This window comes from Cottoperca gobio, chromosome 24, assembly GCF_900634415.1.
Source record: "Cottoperca gobio chromosome 24, fCotGob3.1, whole genome shotgun sequence".
NCBI lineage: Eukaryota > Metazoa > Chordata > Actinopteri > Perciformes > Bovichtidae > Cottoperca > Cottoperca gobio.
Genome location: NC_041378.1, coordinates 3,983,921 through 4,006,387, shown reverse-complemented (window position 1 = coordinate 4,006,387; position 22,467 = coordinate 3,983,921). Strand labels below are relative to the sequence as shown.

Below are 22,467 nucleotides of genomic sequence, written 5' to 3'. Positions count from 1 at the left end.
CAAAACCTGAACTCAAACCCGACTTTTCAAACCATTTTAAGTAGTTCTACAATCACTGATGGGTTTTTTTGGACTTGCACTTCACAGAAATGATTTCAATCAGTGTGGCCTTTCCAGACAGCAGATTCACAGACGCTAACATTATTAAACTTCTAATCCTATAAAAGTGAGATCCATCACCTGGAACACCTCCCTAGGGAGGCGCCCAGGTGGCACCTTACTAGGTGAACCACCTCAACTGGCTCCTTTCAACGTAAAGGAGCAGCGGCTCTACTCCGAGTCTCTCCTGATGGCTGAGCTTCTCACCCTATCTCTAAGTGTGAGAAAACACATTTCGGCCGCTTGTACCCGTGATCTCGTTCTTTCGGTCATGACCCGTGAGCGATGGAGTGAAATACGGATTTATTTCAGACTAAACTTCATCTTTGTGACGTATTTTTCCTTGGATTGTTTATTGGCGAAGCTCTTACCTTTTCGTTCCAGTTGTTACATTTATTACAAAGTGCTTCACGCGGCTGAAGAACAAGACTTCTGATACACTTCCTGTTCTGTTTGTTTCTAACTGCTCATACTGCATTTCCCACTGCCTTGTGGATTTGCTTTTGTTAGCGTGCAACGTTGCTCTTGATCCTCATTCTGTTGAGAGCACAATGTTGCATCCAGTCTGCGACATTCATACCCTGTCTGCTGCCTTTCATGGCCACTTATCAGCAGCTAATTGCCGGTAATGCTGAGGAGACAATGTTGCATCTGAACTGTTCATTCACTTATCTCGGTGTCGAGACACAAGCTTTCAACTCCCGTCTTCCCACGGTTGGCTTTGGGACTTTCCAAACCCAAAGTCTGCAGATGGCCCAGGACGGGACTTTTTTTTAATTTTAGCTAAACTACACAAGCAAAGCGCCGCTCATCTTTGCTCTATGATATCAGATTTTCACTTGAAAGTTCACAGATTATATTGGCAAATGATTGATTATTGTGCGTTCTGTCTCTTTTTTTTGGCAAATGTATGAGACGTCTTTGTGTGTTGGGCGTTGTGGGAGGGAGACAAAGCGAGAATACAAACACGGAGGTGATTATTTACACGATATTATCATTTGTGCATTATTAACATATCAATATTTCATTTCTTTCCTTATATAACGCTGATCGTCAACACCGGTATATCTCTACAACCCTATTTACTTTATTCACATTTGTATTTACAACAGCATGAAATGAAATCCAATTGGCCTCCTGTTAATTTAATACTAAACCAATAAATTAAAAAATTTAAAGAAATTCCTCAATTTACATTTACTGACGAGTGCCATGCATTGGTGTTGTTACGTGGTGCATGTAATACAGCTCAGAAAGCAGGGCGTGAGGGGAAACGCACTGTGCTTCAGTGACACCTGACCCACCTCTGACACCTGATAAGCAGCTTGAGCACGGACACCAGCAGGCATGGAGCCAAAGATACTCTGTGGCAGCACATTCGTGATGAGGGCTGAGAGTGCTGAGAGGTGAGAGGCATGTGTGGAAAGGGGAAAGGCTGATGTCTTCACATTAGGCCTATCGGAGGCTTCCTATGTGTGTCAAGTATGAGTATGTGTGTGCTAATTCACTATACACATAATGCAAATTGACCTTATTCTTTAATGTTTGAGAGAAGTGATCGTCATCATTCAGCTGCTATTAAGCCATTAAACTCCTACATACTACAGGGCCGTCTGAACACAGATGGAAGTGTAATCACACGATGTAATACTTTGCTGAGAGACCACGGTTGCATCCTCAATAAATCCTGTGCTGATGGTTTTATACTGTTACCAATACTCCTTCCTTCAGTGGCTGTCTTGACCCGTGCTTATTGATTTTCTGCACAGAAGGAGTCAATGCAGAGATGAGCACGACTGCTGCAGCAAAGAGGGTCAGTAAGTTTACAGCCAAATGAGGGAGGGAAGGATTTTTAACACACACACACACACACACACACACACACACACACACACACACACACACACACACAGAGGAGAAGATAAAGAGAAGAGGAGGCAAGAAGGAAGGTTTCTCTCTCATGGGAAGCTGGTTTATTTTTAAACAGTGGCCTGGGATAGCGTTTTAAAATATGATTAATATCCGTGATTTGGGATGCAGTGAAGACATTCATGTGATATTATGTAGAGACTGTAATCTATGAGAGTTTGCATCCTTGATGCATAAAAACTCTCTTTAAAGAGGCAGTTTGGCTGTTAACATTCTCTCGTGAGGTTGGTAAAATTGCTCCCCCACAATGGATTAGTGTAAACTAAAAGGAGAAGTAATCTTTAACATAGCCTGAGGCGTTGTAGCCTGTTTAAGTACCCATCCATCACCAGAGAATACAATAGTCCACGACACACAAGCAGAACACAAAGAAGACGAGATGCAAGAAGACGGTGAAGGGACGAATAATCGTTCAGTTCATTGTGTTCATTTGAAGTCAACAGGACTCGTTGCAAAGCTATCAGACTTCTTAACCTTTTGAAGCATTAGAGCGACTGTGTTTTGCTGTGTTTGGAGTGTTTGGAGAAAGCTAAACATACTCTGCTGGATCCCCCATGCCTTCATACCGTCGCCGGTGCACGAGGAGGTCAACAACTCTAAAGCTAATAAATGTTGCCACACAGGATTTAATAGCCAAAAAGTTACATTAGCCTCTCAGACTCAAACATTAAGAGCTTCTTTCTACAGTTGGAAGAGATTCAAGTGTCCAACAACAATAACCTCAGTAGATCAGTGCAGCTACTTTACATGCTGAAACTAACTGGACGTTGTATAAGATGCATCTCACCTGGCGTGATCACAGGAAGGAATGTGCCTTCGTATTTCTCAGCTGTGTTGCATTCAATCTGCAGGAAACTGAATACAATAAAAGAGTAAACGCTTCGGGTTAAGGACATCTTTAATTTGTGTTAAACTAACGTGATTGATGTTTTACAATGACGAGAGAAGACACAAAGCAGTAGATAAAAGGTTTCACTGGACTTCCTGTTGCTACGCTTACATTTTACATTATTTATAGTGCCCTAAAATACCCGAGTAAACCTTATTAGTGTCTTAGATGAAGCTACTAACTGGTACCAAGATGACTCCATGTTTATCTAACGGTGAGTGTATTTGCAGGGCTTTATGGAGATCCTCCAAAATGTGCACTTTAGGGAAGGCAATACAAAATTTAAAATTGTTTACATGTATACAAATGATTAGCAGATCAGTTTATAGGTGTGTCTGACTTTTTATTTGAGAGGAAACAATGAAGTTAAAGTAAAAAGGCACAATTAGGATTAGTTTGACCCTGTGATAACACACCAACCACGAAGGTGTGGTTTGTTCTGACGTCGTTGGGCCGCTTTCCCCGAGCAGTTGTCAAGTTCACATGATAATATAAAATACGGAAGTAAGGAGATTTCCTTCAAAATAAAAGCATGTTGTTGCACGTTGCAAAAGAAAATCTCATACTACTTTCATTTGGGGTGTAGCTATCTTAATATTTCTCCAACAATATCTGTTTATTATAAAACTTTATGGACATCAAACTCATTAAATTACTAGTTTTAGGCTATAATTGTGCAAAGCATGTTGTTACACAGACATGTGGATCTTTTGGTTGAATGTAGCTGCAAAACTAATGTTTTTATTCTAACGGCTATTTCACAAAGAAGAAGTTACAACATGAGTAACATGCAAAAGAGGATAAAAGAGACTTAGAGGACAATATATAAAACATGCATTATTATTAACATGCATGTATTAAGTGTGCCACCCTCCTTATAAAAAGAAAAAGGTATCAAAGACAATCCAAAAGAAGCAAAGTTTACGAAGCATCTGGTCTCCAAAATAATTCTCCACTGAAAACTATTTTTATTGGTGCATTTTTAATGTTGCTCATATTGTTCTTATCTCATCATGTTGAATTTGATACCAACTTTAATATTGAATGATTTCGAAAACAAAACACAGCTAAGTGTTCATGAGGGAGGATTTTATTTTGAAGGTACTGACCGGATCCTGTGCGCCTTATTCAGTCTGACTTGACGTCATTTCCCTGAATGCGTCTGGTGGTTTGGCTCCGGGTTGATAGCAACAGCCGTGTGTCTTTATATGAATGCATTCTGGCTGTCGGTGAACTTACTCCGTGTTCCGTCTCCCTGCAGCTCACAACAGCCCCCCAAACTATTAATGTCACACTTCACCAGCTTGTGACAACGCAGCTGGACTCCATACTGTCAAAAGGTGTTCTGCAACTGGTGTTTGTGGAAGAAGAGGTAAGAATATTTCCATTTTTATAATGACTTTATTTATGTTTGTGTGAGAGCAGGCGACGTGCAGCACAGGACATTAAGCTCAAGTCTCAACTGTCCCACTAATATTTAGTCTACAAGCCTGTAACTGTGTGAAATATCAAGACAGACCAAACTCCTGCAGGAAATCAGCAGCAAGGCGTTGATGTTTTAATCATAAACATCCTTCTTGAAGACTTTGTGCAAAAATGATATCTGCAAAACGAGGACAGGGGGTCATGAGGAACTCCTGAAACATCTCTTGTACATCTTCTAATCTTAAAACGTATCATAACTATATTTGGATTCCCACATGATCTGATTTGTGTCCATTTGCGGGTCTCTCTAAAGGGGTCTGAGAATTAGGCTTTTGCATTTAAAAGAGCCTAATGTGAATATTAGCCTACTTCAAAAAGCACTTATCTTTGTGTAAACAAGCGTCTGCTATCAGCCAGCTGCTGTGATAGGGACGAGCTCACAGAAAGAATTTATTTCCCCTCTTGTTTGAACCCTGCACCTGATGTTGGATCTTTACAACATATTCCAGTTCAATCATTTATTTATCTTTTTTGTCAAACAACTGATTGCATGTGTTTACTTATTTCAGACACAGAAAGCAGAAATGATTGTTGATTGATGATATATTATAATGCTTTCAATTCAAATGAGTCTTTTTCAACTTCTGGAGTTGATGTGATGACCTGACTTTGTCCGCTTTTGAATATATTTATGTTTTGCAAAAGCATAGAATTAAAAGACTAAAAGCATATTCATAATGCATCCCACCTTTCCTTCAACTGATGTAACCTTTAGTACTTTATATGCAACGTTCTTCAAGGGAAACACAATCACATCTATCACACAGATGTGATTTGATGGAACTATAATTACGCTATATTTTCTATTTTATCAAAAGAGTTTAAAGAAAAGATTCAAGGTTGGAGATGAATATTTTCTAGTTTCCAATTTTGAAAATAATTATAATTTGCCTCAACATTTCCTCAAGATCACCAATCACTTCGCCCCGGCTGCTCACAATAACTACCGACATTCTCATTTTTTAAAGACTCAAATAGAAAGGTAACTAACACAACTTCCTGTTACTGAAGTTTTATTTTATTTATTAATTTTTTCAAGATATTTTCCAGACCACAAAATTGGCTGAATTCCAGTAATTATGGGTAGAAATGTGTATTTATTTGTATTTTTATTTCAAGGTATTTGCTGACAGAGGTGTTGATTCAACATGTTTCTAAGTAAAAACGTTACAAGCATCCTTCAGTATAGTGCAATGCAATAGATGCTCAGTTGATTTAATTGCATGTAACATAACATATCATGCAGCCTTTATAATCAAAGTTACATTTTAATTTGTCTCTTTTTAAAAAAAGTAACTGCAGTAAGTAAAAAGCACAACATGAGCGCATCAATCTCTCGCTGTCTGCTTGAGGGTTTTCTGCAGCAAACAATTCAATGAGATTTTTCACATTTTCTGGCGCTAATCACCTCGTACTCCCCGTGTATCGTGAGCAGCGGCTTCTATTTGCAGAGCTGTTAAACATCCGCTTCCGCCTGATTTTAGGGAGGCAGCGAGGTTTTGGATGGGAAAACGACATGGCCTTGAGCTTTTGTGTAAAAGGCATGCCTTTCTGGCTACTGACCAGGAACAGTTGTGACACTTCAGATTTAGCGTTATTTGTGTGTGTGTGTGTGTGTGTGTGTGTGTGTGTGTGTTTGTGTGTGTGGGAGTGTGTGTGTGTGTGTGCTATTTGAATCTGGCCTACAAAGCCAAAACACTAACTATTTATTTATTTATTTATTTATTAAGACAAGAATCAGTCAGACTGCACCGAGGCTAGTTACAGCTAGCAGGTGAGCTAGCCTCAGCTAAAGCTCATCTTCCCACTTCTTCCTGTTCCCTGTAGTTATAAAATCTATTCTGATGCTTTATCTTAGTAATTGAGTTTGTTATACCGGATAAACGAGGCTGTAGCTAAAGGAAATTTAATAATGGAGGGAAAACGGGTAACTAAGAGATAACTAGCTTAGCTTAGCTTAGCAGAGGAGCACGAGCCGCTAACCACCTCTGACTTGTTGTGGAGCTCGTGTGATGTTGAGATACCTTTTTTTTAAATATTTAGTTAGTTAGCCGCACAAACATGAAGTGCAGAATTAAGTTATGTTTTTTTTCTTAATGTTTTAAAGGTTTTATGTAACGTCTGTGATGATGATTATAATCGGCATCAAAAGACTCAAACCTTCAAACCCTTCTTCTCTATAGATGAATTATAGAGCTCTCTGTCTTCTGACGCACAATCGCATATAAAGAGCAACATCTAATCCTACAAAGCTGCGACGCTGTGGACTTCAATGAAATGACATTGAAAGTTTCCTTTTCTGCCTTAAATCATGAATTCATACAAAAATAAAACTTCTGCTCTTTTCTACAGTAAAATAAATGTGTTGTTTTTAGGTTAAAGTTAGTTGAGCTTCAGCTGCACAACCTGGTGCAAAATCAACGTAGAGAGTATTTTATTTTATTTAATCACATTTAAAAAACCTAATTCTTCTGCTTTTCTTTGCTGTATATCACTTTTAATTGTTCAGTCTCACATTTTTGTTTTGGTACTTTTTCATCAAGGCATTTAAAACACAGCTGAACCTTCACACCCTAAAACTCAGTTTCTATAAAGAGAACGTAGTTTATTCCTCAGCATCTGCCGTCTGTGTGAGCAGGATGAGCAGAGTCGTGGAGGAAAGCTTGGGAGGTTTTTCTCTTAAAACGAGCCGCCAGCTGCTGGAGATTGTGACGGCGAGGAGGTTTGAAGGCAAGGTCAAAGCTTCAAAGGAAACCAAACATCTTCCACATCTGCTTTTACCCCCGAAATGGTAATTGAAGCAGCTAAATCTTGCCACACTCTCTTTTCTCTTCTCTTAAAGTGACTCATTTGTTTTAGCTGTTGAGTTCATTGGCTACACACACAAGGTCATTGGAAATTTAGTGAAACTAAACGGCGCGCTTTGCTTTTTAATCTTTATGCAACCTGCGTATTATTGATCGTAGGGCTGCGTATGTTGCTATCAGCGTATTACTTCATGTTATCAATCATTCACGATGACTCGAGCCGAAACAGATGAGCTGCCAGGCGGCGTTATTAAAACCTGAAGCGGAGAACAGCTTCGACTCTTTGATTTCCTGGAATGCCATCAGTCTAGATGTCAGGTAAGAACTGATAAACCCGTAGAAGATGGAGGTCGATCCATCCTCCCGCTGCCGAGGCACACACGCCGTTATCAGCCAGAACTCAAACCATAAGTCATTTTTAAAAAACACGTATATAGTTGCTTTCGATCTGCTGTAACGGCGAAGAGTCAATGATCCTCGATTTTAGAGCGTATTGTGACTCGACACACGCGTGCACACGATCATCGTGCACACATCGTGTCCACCTGGGGGCAGTGCAGGTAGCTGTCAACGCAGCATCGACACATTATCACCTTTTTATAACGTTAATAAGGGAAGCTGATCAGCTGCTCCTGCAGATGGCCGTGCGGACTGACGTTCGCTTTAATTCAGAGTCTTTCAGATGCTAATGCCTCCTCACTGTTCACCACTTAGTGTCATTTGTCGGGTTCATTGTGTGTGTGTGAATAGGAGAAGGCGAGTGCACCTAAAGTTAATGCATCGCTGTGTTTTCATAATGTTCCAGCCACTTATTTGAATTCCTGGAATCAGATTTGTAAAATGAACTTTCCCCTCCATCAGTGGTTTTAAGGTTCTTTAGTTTGTTTTTGCCTCTAACTGATGAAATAATAATTAATCGGGAGTTTTGTCTGTTATGACTTGGCACTACTGTAAAGGTGAAGCCCTGTGTTTGTATTTACATCTTGTTAGCCATCAGTCTTCATCGTCAGCGTGAGCCAGTACCACACTGCAGACGTCTGTACCTTCTGTGCTACAAAGGGGGACAGTCAATGAAAAGCTTTTACTTATAAAGTAAAATAAGACTTTCAGTATATGTCTACGTGCGCAGCGGCTCATGTGTCCACAATGAAAAGCTTTTCTTTCACAGCTTTAACGGTAATCTCTTATTCTACGTACAATAAGTCAGTTTTTATATCTGCTACACAGCAGCTTGTCATAACTTTCACATAAAGTAACGCAGTCAGCTTAAACAACTCCATTTCCCAAAGTGTTTCCACAGCTGTGAGACGGGATTTCTCCGGTAACGTTTTAATGTGTTGCTATAAGAATGAAAACTCAGTTGAGTGCTTTGCACGGTGTCCAGAATAACAATGTTCACCTGTGCTCGGTGCAGCTTTGTGAGTTTTACTCGCTGCCAGTTTTTCTTTTTTAGCGGTGCTGATTTTTTACACTCGCAGCACAAAGTCTCCTCTGGATTCTCGAGCTCTGTTGGCGAGACGAACCAAAAGTGTCTCTCAGCCATTCGGGGAGATTAATTAACCATTTTTTCTTCTGGGTGAATAATGAGTTCCAGAAGTGACGCTTTGTGCCAGGGAGGTGGAGACGGTGTGTACCAACTCTGACTGAAGACCAGCTCCTGCCACACAGGAATGATTAACTCTGCTTTGTGTTATCTGATGTCGTAAGAGTAAACTAACATGTCCTCAGAGATGTGTGTGTGTGTGTGTGTGTGTGTGTGTGTGTGTGTGTGTGTGTGTGTGTGTGTGTGTGTGTGTGTGTGTGTGTGTGTGTGTGTGTGTGTGTGTGTGTGTGTGTGTGTGTGTGTGTGTGTGTGTGTGTGTGTGTGTGTGTGTGTGGTGTGTGTGTGTGTGTGTGTGTGTGTGTGTGTGTGTTTATTGATCTACCATCCGTCTGTCCACAGAACATTTTATAAATCTTGATTTCCTATTTCCGCTTGTCATTTCTGGGACTCTGCATTCCTCTAAAAGAAGTTAAACTCCTCTTTGCAGCGATAGAAGTTCTACTTTTCATCCAGAGTCTGAATAATGAGCGTAATCAGTTTTAATTCATATCCTGAATGTTGCAGGACGAATGTAATCGATGTGGGACATGCAGTCTTAAAGGGAAATAAAAAAGCATTCTTTATGAACGGTTTTAAAGACACTGTCTTTTATTTATTATTTATTTGCATTGTTGCTGGTCTTGAATGAATTGTTTTATATTCTGTAAGATCTTTTTCCAAATTATTCTTTATACTTTTTTCTTTTTTTTGTCAAAAACAACAAATATCAATGTTTATTTTGTTTATGATAAAAAAAATTAAAGAAATAGGTAAAATATTATTATTAGTTAAAACATATTTTTTAAATGTCGTTGGGGCTAAATCTGAAGTTACGACAAAAGTTAATTTGCCAAAATACATAATCTCAGTGTTAGTACTAAAATATCCCGTTTTAAAGTCACAGCCATCTTCAGCCAATAGAACGTGCTCGGGTGTCGCATTGTTGACGTGATCACAACTAATACTGCTTTTTATTAATATCGTCAGATGCAGCCTTCATACTCTGAGGACACACTTAATGTGTCACAGTGTTCACTTCACTTTTCCTCTTTTGTCTTCCAGGTGCAAAGTCATCTGAAGATGTGAGACTGAACGTCTTCGCTGCTCCGTGTGTTCCTCCTCATCGACTCCCTTTGATAATCGCGTGGATCATATAATCCAACATTTGCATTTCACAGCGAGATAAATAAATAAGTGTGGAGTGGAGTCATCCTTCTGGGAGTTTACAATGTGAGCTCATGAGTGACAGTAAACCCCCCCGGCCTGTGTAGGTAGATCTTCTGGACTTTGCTTTTATTATTTTCGGGGGACATTACTCGTAGATCAGGACAGAACTCGATCCTCGGCTCATATTCTTTGTCGATGATGTAGAACATCTCGTGATACAGAGACCGTCTGTCGTTGCGATGGCCGCTGCCTCCTTTTTAGAGAAGGAGCAGCCCCTCCTGCAGCTCCAGGAGGTGGACTCCAGTCGAGTTGGCAGCCGCGTCCTCCCTCTGGCCCTCAGCTCCTCCTCTCCCGGCTTGTGTCTGGAAACCAGCAAGCCCATCTGCATCCCCTCCCCTTACACCGACTTCCCCACCATCCCCTTCTACAGTCCAACTATCTTCACTTATGCCGGTCCGGGCATTTCAGACTGCCCCTCCGTCCGTCAGTCACTAAGCCCCTCCTTGTTCTGGCCCGGCCACGTGGGGCCTCCCATACCGCTGCACCACTCCCAGCCTCGTCCTCCGCACGGGCCGCCAACCCAGAGTCCATGGGTGGAGCTGTCCCCGCGGGACAGCGTCTTAACGACCAGGTAGGATGTTGCATCACTTCCTCACTCTGACATGCTGTTTTTACAAACACCCACGAGTGAGGAGCAATTAATTATGTGAAAAACATTTTAATTATCTCCTGATTTAATGGATTCATCGTCTACTTTAGAACACAATCACAAGTTCCCACATTTAACAAGCTGGAAGCTGCACATGTGAAGCTTTTCTGTGCTGATAAATGACTCGACTGATAAACTAATGGTTTCAGACGGTCCGTCTTCACACTCGCATTATTAAAACCTAATGCAGCCTTTTCCACCGTCCTCTCTCGTCCTCTCAAACATCCCCCGCTTCCCGCCGGCTGCAGTAATCTGCTGGTAATGATCATCACAAAGGAACATGAAGCTCCTCCAGTAAACTGCTTTGCATACTGAGGCCAGAATATGTATTTGTGTGTTTTGTCTTGGATTGACGACCGACAGCAAGAGTGTGAGGAGACGTTCTCAGGAGAGCGAGGAGGCCGTGGTGTCGTCCGGTGGGAAGGCGGACCTCCACTTCTGCGCCGTGTGTCACGACTACGCGTCCGGCTACCACTACGGCGTCTGGTCCTGTGAGGGCTGTAAGGCCTTCTTCAAGAGGAGCATCCAAGGTGAGACGCATCTTTGAGAGTGGACACCGTCACACGATGATTCGTCCAGCACCGCCTGCAGGTCACACATTCTAGCTCTTCTTATCTTGATACGTCAGCACTACACTGACTCTCAAACCGTTGGATGGATTGTCAAGACATTCACGCCCCCCTCAAGATGTTAGTTCTTACTTTGTCATGAGGTTTTGCAGGTTAATAAATCTGATTAGCATGCACTCTAAAGCAAGATGGTAACTTTATACCTGCTGGATATCAGTGTGTTGCTTTAACACTGTCACTGTGAGGAAGTTAGCATTTAGCTAAAGGCTAGCTGCAGATTGTTAGTCAAAGTGCATGACGCTCACAGCTTGAAATGGTCCCAAAACTAAAGACAAAAGGTGCAAAACTCTTGTGTAATTAGCATAAAGTGTGAATCTGAGTCCTCATGATCCCCGTCACTCCCCCTGCATACTTGCTCTCCTCCTTCCTCGTCTGTTTGTCTTCATCTCTCTGTCTCCGTCTTTGTGTTTCAGGACACAATGACTACATCTGCCCAGCAACTAATCAGTGCACTATAGACAAGAACCGGCGTAAGAGCTGCCAGGCGTGTCGCCTTCGCAAATGCTGTGAAGTTGGCATGACCAAGTGTGGTGAGTGTGTTACTTTGACCCTCCTGTCGAGGTTGTTGTTTCTTTCTCTTTGCTGTGACGGTTGTCGTCTGTCGTATGAAAAACCAGGTGATCACAAGTTCCCCGTGGCTTTGTTTGTCCAGGAATGTTTTGATCCTTTTCCCAGAGCACCGTGATCCGGTCCAACAGCCGGGAGAACTTGTTGTTTATTGCCATGCAAACGTAATCTGTCCCGCAGCTGTATAAAGGGGAGCAGGCTGCTGTTTGCTGTATCGAGCTTCATAGTGAGTTTCAGCTCCTCGTCGACCTGTCTGGTCCTCACACGGGTGTTTGGTTTCCGCCCGCTGCTCTCAGCAGGCAGCTGTTTTCAGCAGCACAAATAAAAAGCTCAGCGTTCAGCAGCTAAAGAAGTAAAATAAAGCAAACAAATAAAGGAACCTGAACCTGAAACATTTAAAGCAGAGTGAATCTGTATTCACACTCGATGCTGGTGACGCTCAGGATCCACTGAAGGTGTTTACGTAGCGACGGTGACAGATGTTTGTTTTCTTCATCTCAGGAATGCGGAAGGATCGTGGGAACTACAGAAACCCGCAGACGAGGCGAGTGACCCGTCTGTCTTCACAGAGCAGAACCAACGGTCCGAAGGCGTTGAACGGACCGGCGGTGGATTTGGTAAACGCTCCGGAGCCCTCCTGCAGCTGACGGCAGAGCAGCTGATCGGGAGGATAATGGAGGCGGAGCCGCCGGAGATCTATCTCATGAAGGACATGACGAGGCCGCTGACTGAAGCGAGCGTCATGATGTTGCTCACCAACCTGGCTGATAAGGAGCTCGTTCACATGATCAGCTGGGCCAAGAAGATTCCAGGTGTGTGTGTGTGTGGGGGGGGGGGGGCCTGCAGAGGAGTGTGTGCTCGTGTTGATTAATATCTAGTGTCCCTTGTTAATTAAATAAACATTTAATCAACATTACAGTCACACACACACTTCAGCTCCAGCTCCATGCTTGATGCACAGACGTGAGTGTTGTAATAATCTTCTGATCTCACTCCAACGACAGAATTCACCAGTTCTCCAAATGACTTTTGCATTAATGAATCACATTTAACAGAACGTAACAGAAACGTGCAGCAGTTTTAAAGACGTGTCTTTAATCTTTGAATATATGTTGGTACCGTTTAACAATTCTCCTCTTTCCTGGTAACGCCGTCCTCTTGCTTTGAGTCCAGATTTGACTTGAGATGACACACGATGCACGAATATAGAATGTTGTTCATTCAGAGCACCTGAGTTAATGACTCTCTCGGCCAGACGCTGTAATTGTTTTCGATTTATTAAGCATGCGAGTCAAGTCTGCGCTGATTGAGTCAGACTGCTTGTCTGCACAATTTGAAGAGCCGTGTTGTCACTGCAGGCTGTCAGCCATGGCTTCCTCATCAGGAATGAAGCGACGTGTGTGTGTGTGTGTGTGTGTGTCCAGAAACACTGCTCCTAACCTGCATTACATCCTGACTGAGTGTTTACATTAGGGCTGCAATCAAAATGTCTTCTCTTAGATGAATAATGTGCAAATCCTCACATTTGGTGACGACGCATGACGTGATCTCCACGGTTACATCTTTCCCCTCAGGCTTTGTGGAGTTCGGCCTCTTGGACCAGGTGCACCTGCTGGAGTGCTGCTGGCTGGAGGTGCTGATGATGGGACTGATGTGGAGGTCAGTGGACCATCCGGGGAAACTTATCTTCTCCCCTGACCTCAGCCTGAGCAGGTACCACCGCCAACCCCACCTGCCGCTTCCTTAAAGGGACAGTATCACATTAGCGGACGTTGAATATGAACCACATCTCAAACACAAATCGCTCTTCTTGTAACACTTTCCATGATACTCGGGTTTATTACAGAGTTACACACAGATGATTTCACACGCTACGGAAACCTGTGCGACTGAAAGCACACCGTGTGACCCAGCGATCATGTTGGTAATGAACAACGAAGGTGTACTTTCCTTTTTTTATTGTAGGAGAGCCAACTGACAAAACTCCTCCTCAGCCTCTCTAGTCATTCTGAAAGTGAACCAGCAGCTCTGCCCACGCTTACTTTCCACAAGAGATTTGTGCTGCTTCTAAATCTGGAACAAAACGTCCTGACCACTTCCTGTGTGGTGGTGGCTCTTATCATCAGATCATATCATTGAAATAGTGCAGTGCATGCTCTGCAGTCCACCGCTCCATGGGAACATGTAGTGTTCAGGCGAAGTAGTAATACCACAAGAAGAAGTCCTTTAAACATGTACAAGTACAGAAATATTACAAAATATTAAAAGCAGTTGTGATATATATTCATTATTATTATATATTGATGCATTAACTTCTTGTAGTTTAACATTGCATCATATTTGACCAACTTGTATGTAAGCTTTTATTCTGAAAAGCAACTGGTACCTAAAAATACTATTTCCTTCTGTAGTGTAGAAGAGTAAGGTAGCATAACATGTAAATAATACTAACTCAAAATTGTACTTAAATACAGTAAATGTACTTAGTTAGTATGTCCTGCTCTTGTTGCAGCTACAGAAGCGTCAATAAAACTAACTTACAATCTCTCCAACGGCCTTTAGCTCTCGTGGGAGTTGAACCCATGCAGCGTTTTAGTGAAACGTTACAGCATTTCTGCCTAGTCAAAAATCATGAGTGTTTTCTGGTAATTAGAGAGTTGTGTGTGTGTGTGTGTGTGTGTGTGTGTGTGTGTGTGTGTGTGTGTGTGTGTGTGTGTGTGTTGTGTGTGTGTGTGTGTGTGTGTGTGTGTGTGTGTGTGTGTGTGTGTGTCTTTGTACGGTAGAGAAGAGGGGAACTGTGTCCAGGGCTTCTCAGAGATCTTTGATATGCTGATAGCTGCGACGGCCAGGGTGAGAGAACTCAAGCTCCAGAGGGAGGAGTACGTCTGCCTCAAGGCCATGATCCTCCTTAACTCCAGTAAGTGTGTGTGTGTGTGTGTGTGTGTGTGTGTGTGCGTGCGTGTGTGTGTGTGCGTACATACTTTTGTATGGTCTCTTATTTGTGTAGTCTGTGTCGTCTCCATGTTAATGTGTGTTGGTGAGACACAGATGTGTGTGTGTGTAATCTCGTCTGCACAGGTTGGCTGGGGGACCGGCTAAATAACTCACCAGTGAACATCTTAATGGGAACACTGTGTATAGTTGGAGCCTCTGCTCTCATTGGTTCTGCTGAATGCTCAGTAACTGGGAGAGAGGCTCTCTGGTGAGCAGCTCCACCGGGGAGTTATTAACGTCTGACTAATGTTTCTGTTTTCCTTTTTTTAATTGCCACCAGCAGTACTATAACAGGGCTCGTATCTTTTATCTTTATCTCTTCCATTCCAGATTTTGTGTGTTTTTGAACATTTGTGTATCAGGATGAGACAAAAACAAATCTGTTTAACTCCCATGGAGGAAAAATCAAGATGCTGTACGGTTCAGCCACCATGGCGTCACTCTCCTGCCAGTGTTCTTCATGTGTAGACGCTTTTAATATTTAGAGGAGTTTGTTTAAAGGCTGAATTAAGGAGAAATAAATCCACAAATAAAAGTGGTCAGAGATGAGAAGCATGGCCTGTCTGTTAAAGCCCACATGTCTGCCGTCCTGTGTGTCACCAGACATGTGCCTCAGCTCGTCAGAGGGCAGCGAGGAGCTGCAGAGTCGCTCCAAGCTGCTGCGTCTGCTGGACGCTGTGACGGACGCTCTGGTGTGGGCCATCGCCAAAACGGGCCTCACCTACCGTCAGCAGTACACCCGCCTCGCCCACCTGCTCATGCTGCTCTCACACATCCGCCATGTCAGGTAAACGGACCCCACAGCAAGAACGTTATTAATTCAATGCTGTAAAAAATGCTCCTTAGTTGCTGCTCACGTGTGACCCCCCCCCCCCCCCTCTTCTTCTTTCCCTCGTGCAGCAACAAAGGCATGGACCACCTCCACTGCATGAAGATGAAGAACATGGTGCCTTTGTATGACCTGCTGCTGGAGATGTTGGACGCCCACATCATGCACAGCTCCCGTCTGCCCCAACGGCCCGCGCAGCAGGAGTCCAGGGAGCTGGCGGAGATTCCCGCTCGGCCACACAGCTCCGGGAGCGGCCCGTCAAATACCTGGACTCCCGGCAGCACCGGAGGTGGAGGTGAACCGCAATGAATTTTTCACCGCTTTGCACAAAACTAGTTCACGAGACTGTTTTTACTGGAACATTCTGCGAAACTTAAGCTTCGACACACCTTGCACTAATTCAAGTGAACTTTTAGAATTCGACTCGATTTGAAGACACCGTGCCGTATTCATTGCCTTATCGCCACATATTGAAAAACTAATTGTCACAATTTGGGCAGTAGCACCGGTTCTTGCTTAAGAGTTCAGGTAGTAAGTTGGTGCCATGATTCTGGAGGTCCAACGCAGGAAGCTGTGTGTAAATAATGACTGAGGAGATGGTGGACATGTGCCTCCCGCTGCTACAGCAGAGGGGAAGCTTCAGTGACACATGGAGACAATATAATTATTATACAGCGTCTATCGAGGTGGCTATTTTATTTAATATCTCTGAGTGTATGTTGGATTTACAGGATTCTCTTCATCTACAATTGAATTCACTGGAAGACAAACTTTCCCCATTTAAATATAATTCTTAATAAATAATAAATAAGCTGATTCGCTTTCTTGCCGAGCCCTTCGCCGCTTAGCTTAGCTTAGCATAAAGACTGGAAACGAGGGGGGGGGGACGTATCAGCGCCTCTAAAACTGAAAATGTTATATTTTGCTTATTTAATCTGTACAAATACCACAACCAATGTGACATTTTAGGGTTTTTTTGTACAGATTAAACATGCTAAGCTAAGCTAAGCTATGCTAAGCTAAGCTAACCGGCTGTACTATAATGAACGTACACGGACATGAATCTCAAACTCTTGGTGAGAAAAGCGAACGAGTGTAATGCATTTCCTAAAATGTTAAACTACTCCTTTTGATTACAAAATGATATAAATCTTGATAGTCCGCATTCGACGGCTACAGCTCCTGCGAGGTTTCGATAGCATGCCTGTCGCTAAGAGCTGTTGTCGCTCAATACTTGGTTATTTAAAATGAATTCAAGTCCATTGTTACTGTGCAGTACAGGAGGAGATGCTCATGTGTTTAGAATATAAACACAAGGTTTCAGTGAGGCCGCTGAAAGACTGGAACAGTGATTGACCTGAAAGCAGATCTCCTGTTGACCACTAGAGGGCGCTCCACAGCACACACACGTCCCCGTGCCGCCTGAAGACGTTTCACTTCTGAGAAAAAGATGACAACATTGCAACTCCTCAAGTTTTGCTTGAAGAGGAACATTATTCTTGTATCTTAGACCTCTGCTGTAGACAGGATCAACGCAAGACGGGGGGGGGGGGGGGGGCCTTACATGTAAATATGTAGACTTTGAAAACATCCTCCACATGGTCTCTCGTTACCAGCATACATCGCTAACTGTATTTTCACTGTGCACTTGCACTTATATTGTAAGTATGGATCTCATCTCTTTACTTGTTTGTCACCACTGATAGCTGAAAGCTCCAGAAAAAGATAGTAAGTGGACCTTGAGATTCTTCTGTTTTCTAGGTTAAGAAGGATTTTCAGTTGCCTTAATATTTTATTATTATTCTAAATATTTAAGTTCATCACAGCTCTTTCTCTGTGCATTGATTACAGACACTTTTTGTATTTCTTTCTGGTTGTGATTTAAAACATCTTAAGGCCTCTTCACTGACCAAAGCTTTCTCTGTAAAGGGCAAATTCATCCGTTTATCATTTCAGGCAAATAAAAAGAAGCTTTGAGTGAACAGAGTTAAGACAATCAGTGTTTACTACCAGAAGATGAGGAGCACAATCCACCGTTTGATGTTATAAATACGCATTATATTATTACATTCTGTACATACGCATCCTGATACATCGACAGTGTTTTAACAGTGGGAGGCACGGACATGTCCTGCTCACACTCACAGCATCCAAAAGAAAAACAATCTGGATATACAATTGTGTGTATGAAACTGCAATCATTTTGTACGGTTGGCTTTATAAAGAAAACATTCAAATTTAAACCAGTGTCTTTGTGTTGTTAAAAAATATATCTTTTTTAAAAAGGTCTGACATGAAGCATGCTGGGTAATGTTGGACTGGATAATGTAAACATGTGATAAGCTTTGTTTAGTGGACGTCCACCGATGATCTGTTCTGTGGTTGGAAGCTGGGAAGAATATTGTGATTTGATCCTGATGAACTCACTGGAATATGTTCGCTGGCTTCGCTGAAGGATATTTAAACTCATATTTCTACGCTGTTGCTGGACGTATGCTGCGTTACCCCATCTGAATGTGTCGCTCCTCAAAGGGAGATGTCCGACAGGCTGCAGTGGCGTAAAGATCTTTTGCATTATAACACATAAATATCTGCGTTTGTGTTTTTCCTGCAGTCGACTGAAATAAATACAATCTGTTCCAAGATCAAATCTTTAACAATAGAAATAGTTTTTTTTTTTTTTTAGAAGACGATCACTTCAGCAGCTTAACATTTCAACTTTACACGTTTTGTTCAGGTGTGACAAAAAGGTGACTTGTGTTTCTCAGCGTTAGGTGGGCGGTGGGCCGTTGGTGTAGTGTAACATGGGGTAGAAAGACCGGGCGAAGTTGTTGGCCCCGGTGCAGCCGGGGTCGCTCTCGGACACGGGGATCAGACAAGGGAGGAGCAGGAGGAACAGCAGCAGCAGGTGGAGGGGGAAGGCGGCGCGGAAGACCCGGTAGAAGAAGGACCGCGGAGGAGACGACGCCCTCTTCTCTCTACGACACAAGAACAGCAATAATTCAAATGTGCACACGAGTCTGCAAACACTCTTCTTCTACAGATCACAATGGAAAATGTTGAATATATATATTATATTATATTATATTATATTATATAATATATATATATATACTGTATATATTATATATGCACACCTTTGAGTAGAGGAACCTTTCTTTGGATCTGCAGACGAGCTTTGTTCTTGGACTTCTGATGCAGATTCACAATCCTGAATTAAAGACAATAAATATCAATGTTTCACAATCTCTTATTTCAACATACAGTTTCCAAACCTTCTTAAAGTATTAAAAAAAAGGACATTTTATGACAAATCTTGACTCATTCAAATCTATTTTATTTTAATTTTTTACATTATGAATTATTTTGGCCAGTTTCTATGAGACTTTATCTTATCTATTTTTGTATGACATACTATAACTTACCTACTAAAGTTTGACTTTATTTTACTATGACATACTTTAGTCTGACCATTTATGACCTATAACTTTATAACATTTGTTCAAACCCTTTTAACAACACACTTTTGTACGACTCGTAAAGTGTGCAGCTTCACGATCATTTCCCTCGTAGTAACAGTCGGCCTCTGAAGTCTATAAACAGCTGCTTGACATGCCAAAGAAAACATTACGCTTCAAATCTCACCAGACGCTGTTGCAGGCTGCCGAGGTCCTGCTCCACCTGCCTCAGCAGCAGCTTCAGTTTGCTCCCGGTCACGTGGAGCTTCTCCTGGGCCTCGCCGCTCTCCTCGTCGTCGGGCTGCAGCTGGGACCACAGGGCCTGGAGGGAGGCCTGCTGAGTCCGCCTGCCCTGCAGCTCCTCCTGCAGATCCTGTGAACCACAATCATTACAGATGGTGCCGCTGCAGCGGGAACGTGAACTCTCGACAATATGCGTGTGCTTACGGAGAGCGTGCGGCGGTGTTGCTGTAGGGCTCCGACGGGTGTGTCTGGGTCACTGATGTCCACTGCGTAGCGCCTGCTCTCTGCGTGGGCCAGCCACAACAGCAGAGAATGGAGGGTTTCATGGAACTCCTGTGTGGAGAAGAAGTGCGTAAAAGCAATCCACCCTCTGTATGACGTTGACAACAGTAATGGCGCAGTAGTGTTAGTCTGTTATGAACACGTTCTTCTCACCTGGCAGCGCATCAGTGTCTTCCTCAGACTGCCGTCCCACCGCTGCAGGCCTGTGCACGCTCGGCTCCAGTCCCGGTTCATCCCAACCAGCCTCTCCTGCAGCTCTGGAGCCTCCTGAGCTCGCAGGTTGACGGAGAGCATGACGGACTTGTAGCGAGTAAACACCTTCTGCATCTCCTGCAAGAGAACAGCCACGGATATAAACACACACGCTGAATACTTTGCATCACATCTGCTGTATTTGTGCCTAAATCTCACCTTTTAGTTATTTGTGTGATATTATATCTTAAAATACTGACTTTATTTTACATACTTTACCAGGAATCTTTAATGTTTAGGAGCTAAAACAGAGACAGAGCAGGCCCCCCCCTACTGACTACATCTGTATACAAGCCACGTTATAAACAATGCTGAGCTATTAGAGCTATCAGCGTAGATCTTTTCTGACTTTTTATATGAACGTTAGTGCCATAATATACTAACGTCTTTCTGACATACCACACTGTGATTGTTATTAAAGCTTTATACTTCAGCATCTATTGCACAAACTCAGAAGCTGAAGGTCTTCAATTCCACCTTTAGTTCTTTGGCTCTGGCTGCCATGTCCTCGATACTGGCTGCCGGGTCGGACAGCTGGGGGCGCTCTAGCTCCAGGGTCACGTTTTCCAACCAGGAAGTGATGTCGGCGAGGTCAGATGTGAGGCTTTGGGGCTCCTGAGGGCCGGCGTGCTGGTCTCTCCTGGACTGAGCCTGGAGCAGCTCCCAGCGTTCAATCACACCTAAAGGCAGCGAAAAGGTTCACTGATATAGAAGCGTGTATGTCCATGAACTCACCGTTATTAAATATTCATCAGGAGATCTCCGATGACAAGCTGGGATATAAACTCTACTGCTGTTTAAGTGCTTTAACATCGAGTCCTGTCTCGTCTCTCACCCGACTGTTTGTCTGACGCCGTCAGTCCCGTCAGACCGAGCTCCTCCGGCCGCTCCTCGTCATCCAGGATCAGTGAGACTCTTTTAATGTCCTCGATGCTGCCGCTGCACTGAGACATGAGACGCAGCTGCAGACACAACGGAGACTCTGTTAGCATCGACAGCTGGAGCTGAAAACGTACCGCACACACTGCAAGAAACATCTGCTCGTATTTCACTTGTTCTCTTTTTGTATTTGTTGTAAACGTACGTAGCCCTGCTTCCGAGGCGTGCTGGTGAGGGGGCGTGGAGCCTCAGCGTGGTCCTCAGCATCCAGAGACGGTGTTTCTGGAGACTCGTGCGCGGCCACGCTTGAAACTGAAACAAACAAAGAGTTTAACCAACGAAGCTAATCCATCTGATCTGGGTAACCTTACATCTCTTTACTGTTGTGAAGGAAACATGCAGACACGTTACGATGATCAGGGATTCAAACATCACATTACATTCCACAGCCAGCCAATCAGAAAGCACCCATCCCGGGAAATAGAAGAGCTTGTTGTCTGAGACGGAGAACACAGAGAACATGGCACCAAGCAGAGCTGAGCTCCAGCTCACAGCAGTCCTTCAAACAGCGAAGGTACCAACCTTTAAAAGATGCTACACTTTTATACCTTCGTCAAATGTCTCAGAACTAATTATAGTGAAGAAAAAGGCCATTTTATTAAAGCGTGTAGCATTCAGTGATAAATGGAGGCAGCTGATCAAAAGGTCTCATTTAGAGTTGTGTTTAGAAATGACTGGAGCAGACGAACAGAGAGGCGGTAAAACAAAGGGAGGAAGATGAAAGACAGGATGCTGGAGGATTAAAGGTCACCAAGGAAGGAAAATTAAAACATAACCTGATGGAAATGTTAAAATAAATAAGAGAAAGGTTAGCGGGGAAACACATATGCAGATTCTGTATGCGTGGGAAATTAAATGAAAGAGATTCATCCTCGAAAAGGCTGATAGAATGAAGTCGTGGTGACCCAGAAGAATAAGAAGAGATGACATCATCTGTGGCAGCTCCTGAAGAAGAAGAAGAAGAAGAAGAAGAAGAAGAAGAAGAAGAAGAAGAAGAAGAAGAAGAAGAAGAAGAAGAAGAAGAAGAAGAAGAAGAAGAAGAGAAGAAGAAGAAGAAGAAGAAGAAGAAGAAGAAGAAGAAGAAGAAGAAGAAGAAGAAGAAGAAGAAGAAGAAGAAGAAGAAGAAGAAGAAGAACCTGCTAAAGGTGTCGGAGAAAGAAGGTGAAGCATTTTCCTAACCCCAGCGACAGGAAGTGTCAGATCAGCATCACAAGCAAGCAGACGCAACGTGACACACGAGCGGCTGCAAGACGTTTGTTGGGAACTTATTTCACCTTGAAGAGCCGTCAGCGGATTTATTAAGCAGAAGACGTTGTTTTGCCGACCCGGTGAGGAGACCTCCGGGGCTTCGACAAATTCCTCCGGGCTCTCAGTCCGCTCCACCTCTGGAGGAGAGAGGGGTCAGACTACACGTGTATGGATGTGTGTGTGTGTGTGTGTGTGTGTGTGGGTCAATTTGCTGTTTTTCATCTTAGAAATCCCATTAAATCTGAAGTTTCTCCAGTCGAAATGCAACTGCTGTCCCAACTGCTTTCTGGTGTTTCCAGTCTCCCTCTGTGTGCTGGTGTCCTTCACAACCCCTCAACCCCCTCCCACCCTGTTCGCTC

The 22,467-nt window shown here is 43.1% G+C and overlaps 2 protein-coding genes across 2 annotated transcripts in view; one reads left to right on the top strand and one right to left on the bottom strand.

The window, feature by feature from the left end:
- Positions 1-10,104: 10,104 nt before the first annotated feature.
- Positions 10,105-15,995, top strand: esr2a (estrogen receptor 2a). Its single transcript, XM_029462990.1, is given in 9 exon segments — positions 10,105-10,589; positions 11,031-11,197; positions 11,710-11,826; positions 12,365-12,478; positions 12,481-12,675; positions 13,438-13,576; positions 14,647-14,780; positions 15,461-15,644; positions 15,758-15,995. Coding segments are annotated over 9 exon segments (1,680 nt in total). The 5' UTR covers positions 10,105-10,197.
- Positions 15,996-17,668: 1,673 nt separating this feature from the next.
- Positions 17,669-22,467, bottom strand: part of syne2a (spectrin repeat containing, nuclear envelope 2a) — a 62,466-nt gene continuing 57,667 nt past the window's right edge. Inside the window, 9 exon segments of the mRNA XM_029425833.1 lie at positions 17,669-18,664; positions 18,824-18,897; positions 19,332-19,517; positions 19,592-19,720; positions 19,823-19,999; positions 20,399-20,601; positions 20,757-20,883; positions 21,006-21,112; positions 22,135-22,245. Of these exon segments, the coding sequence (XP_029281693.1) occupies positions 18,457-18,664; positions 18,824-18,897; positions 19,332-19,517; positions 19,592-19,720; positions 19,823-19,999; positions 20,399-20,601; positions 20,757-20,883; positions 21,006-21,112; positions 22,135-22,245 (1,322 nt within the window). The 3' untranslated portion in view covers positions 17,669-18,456.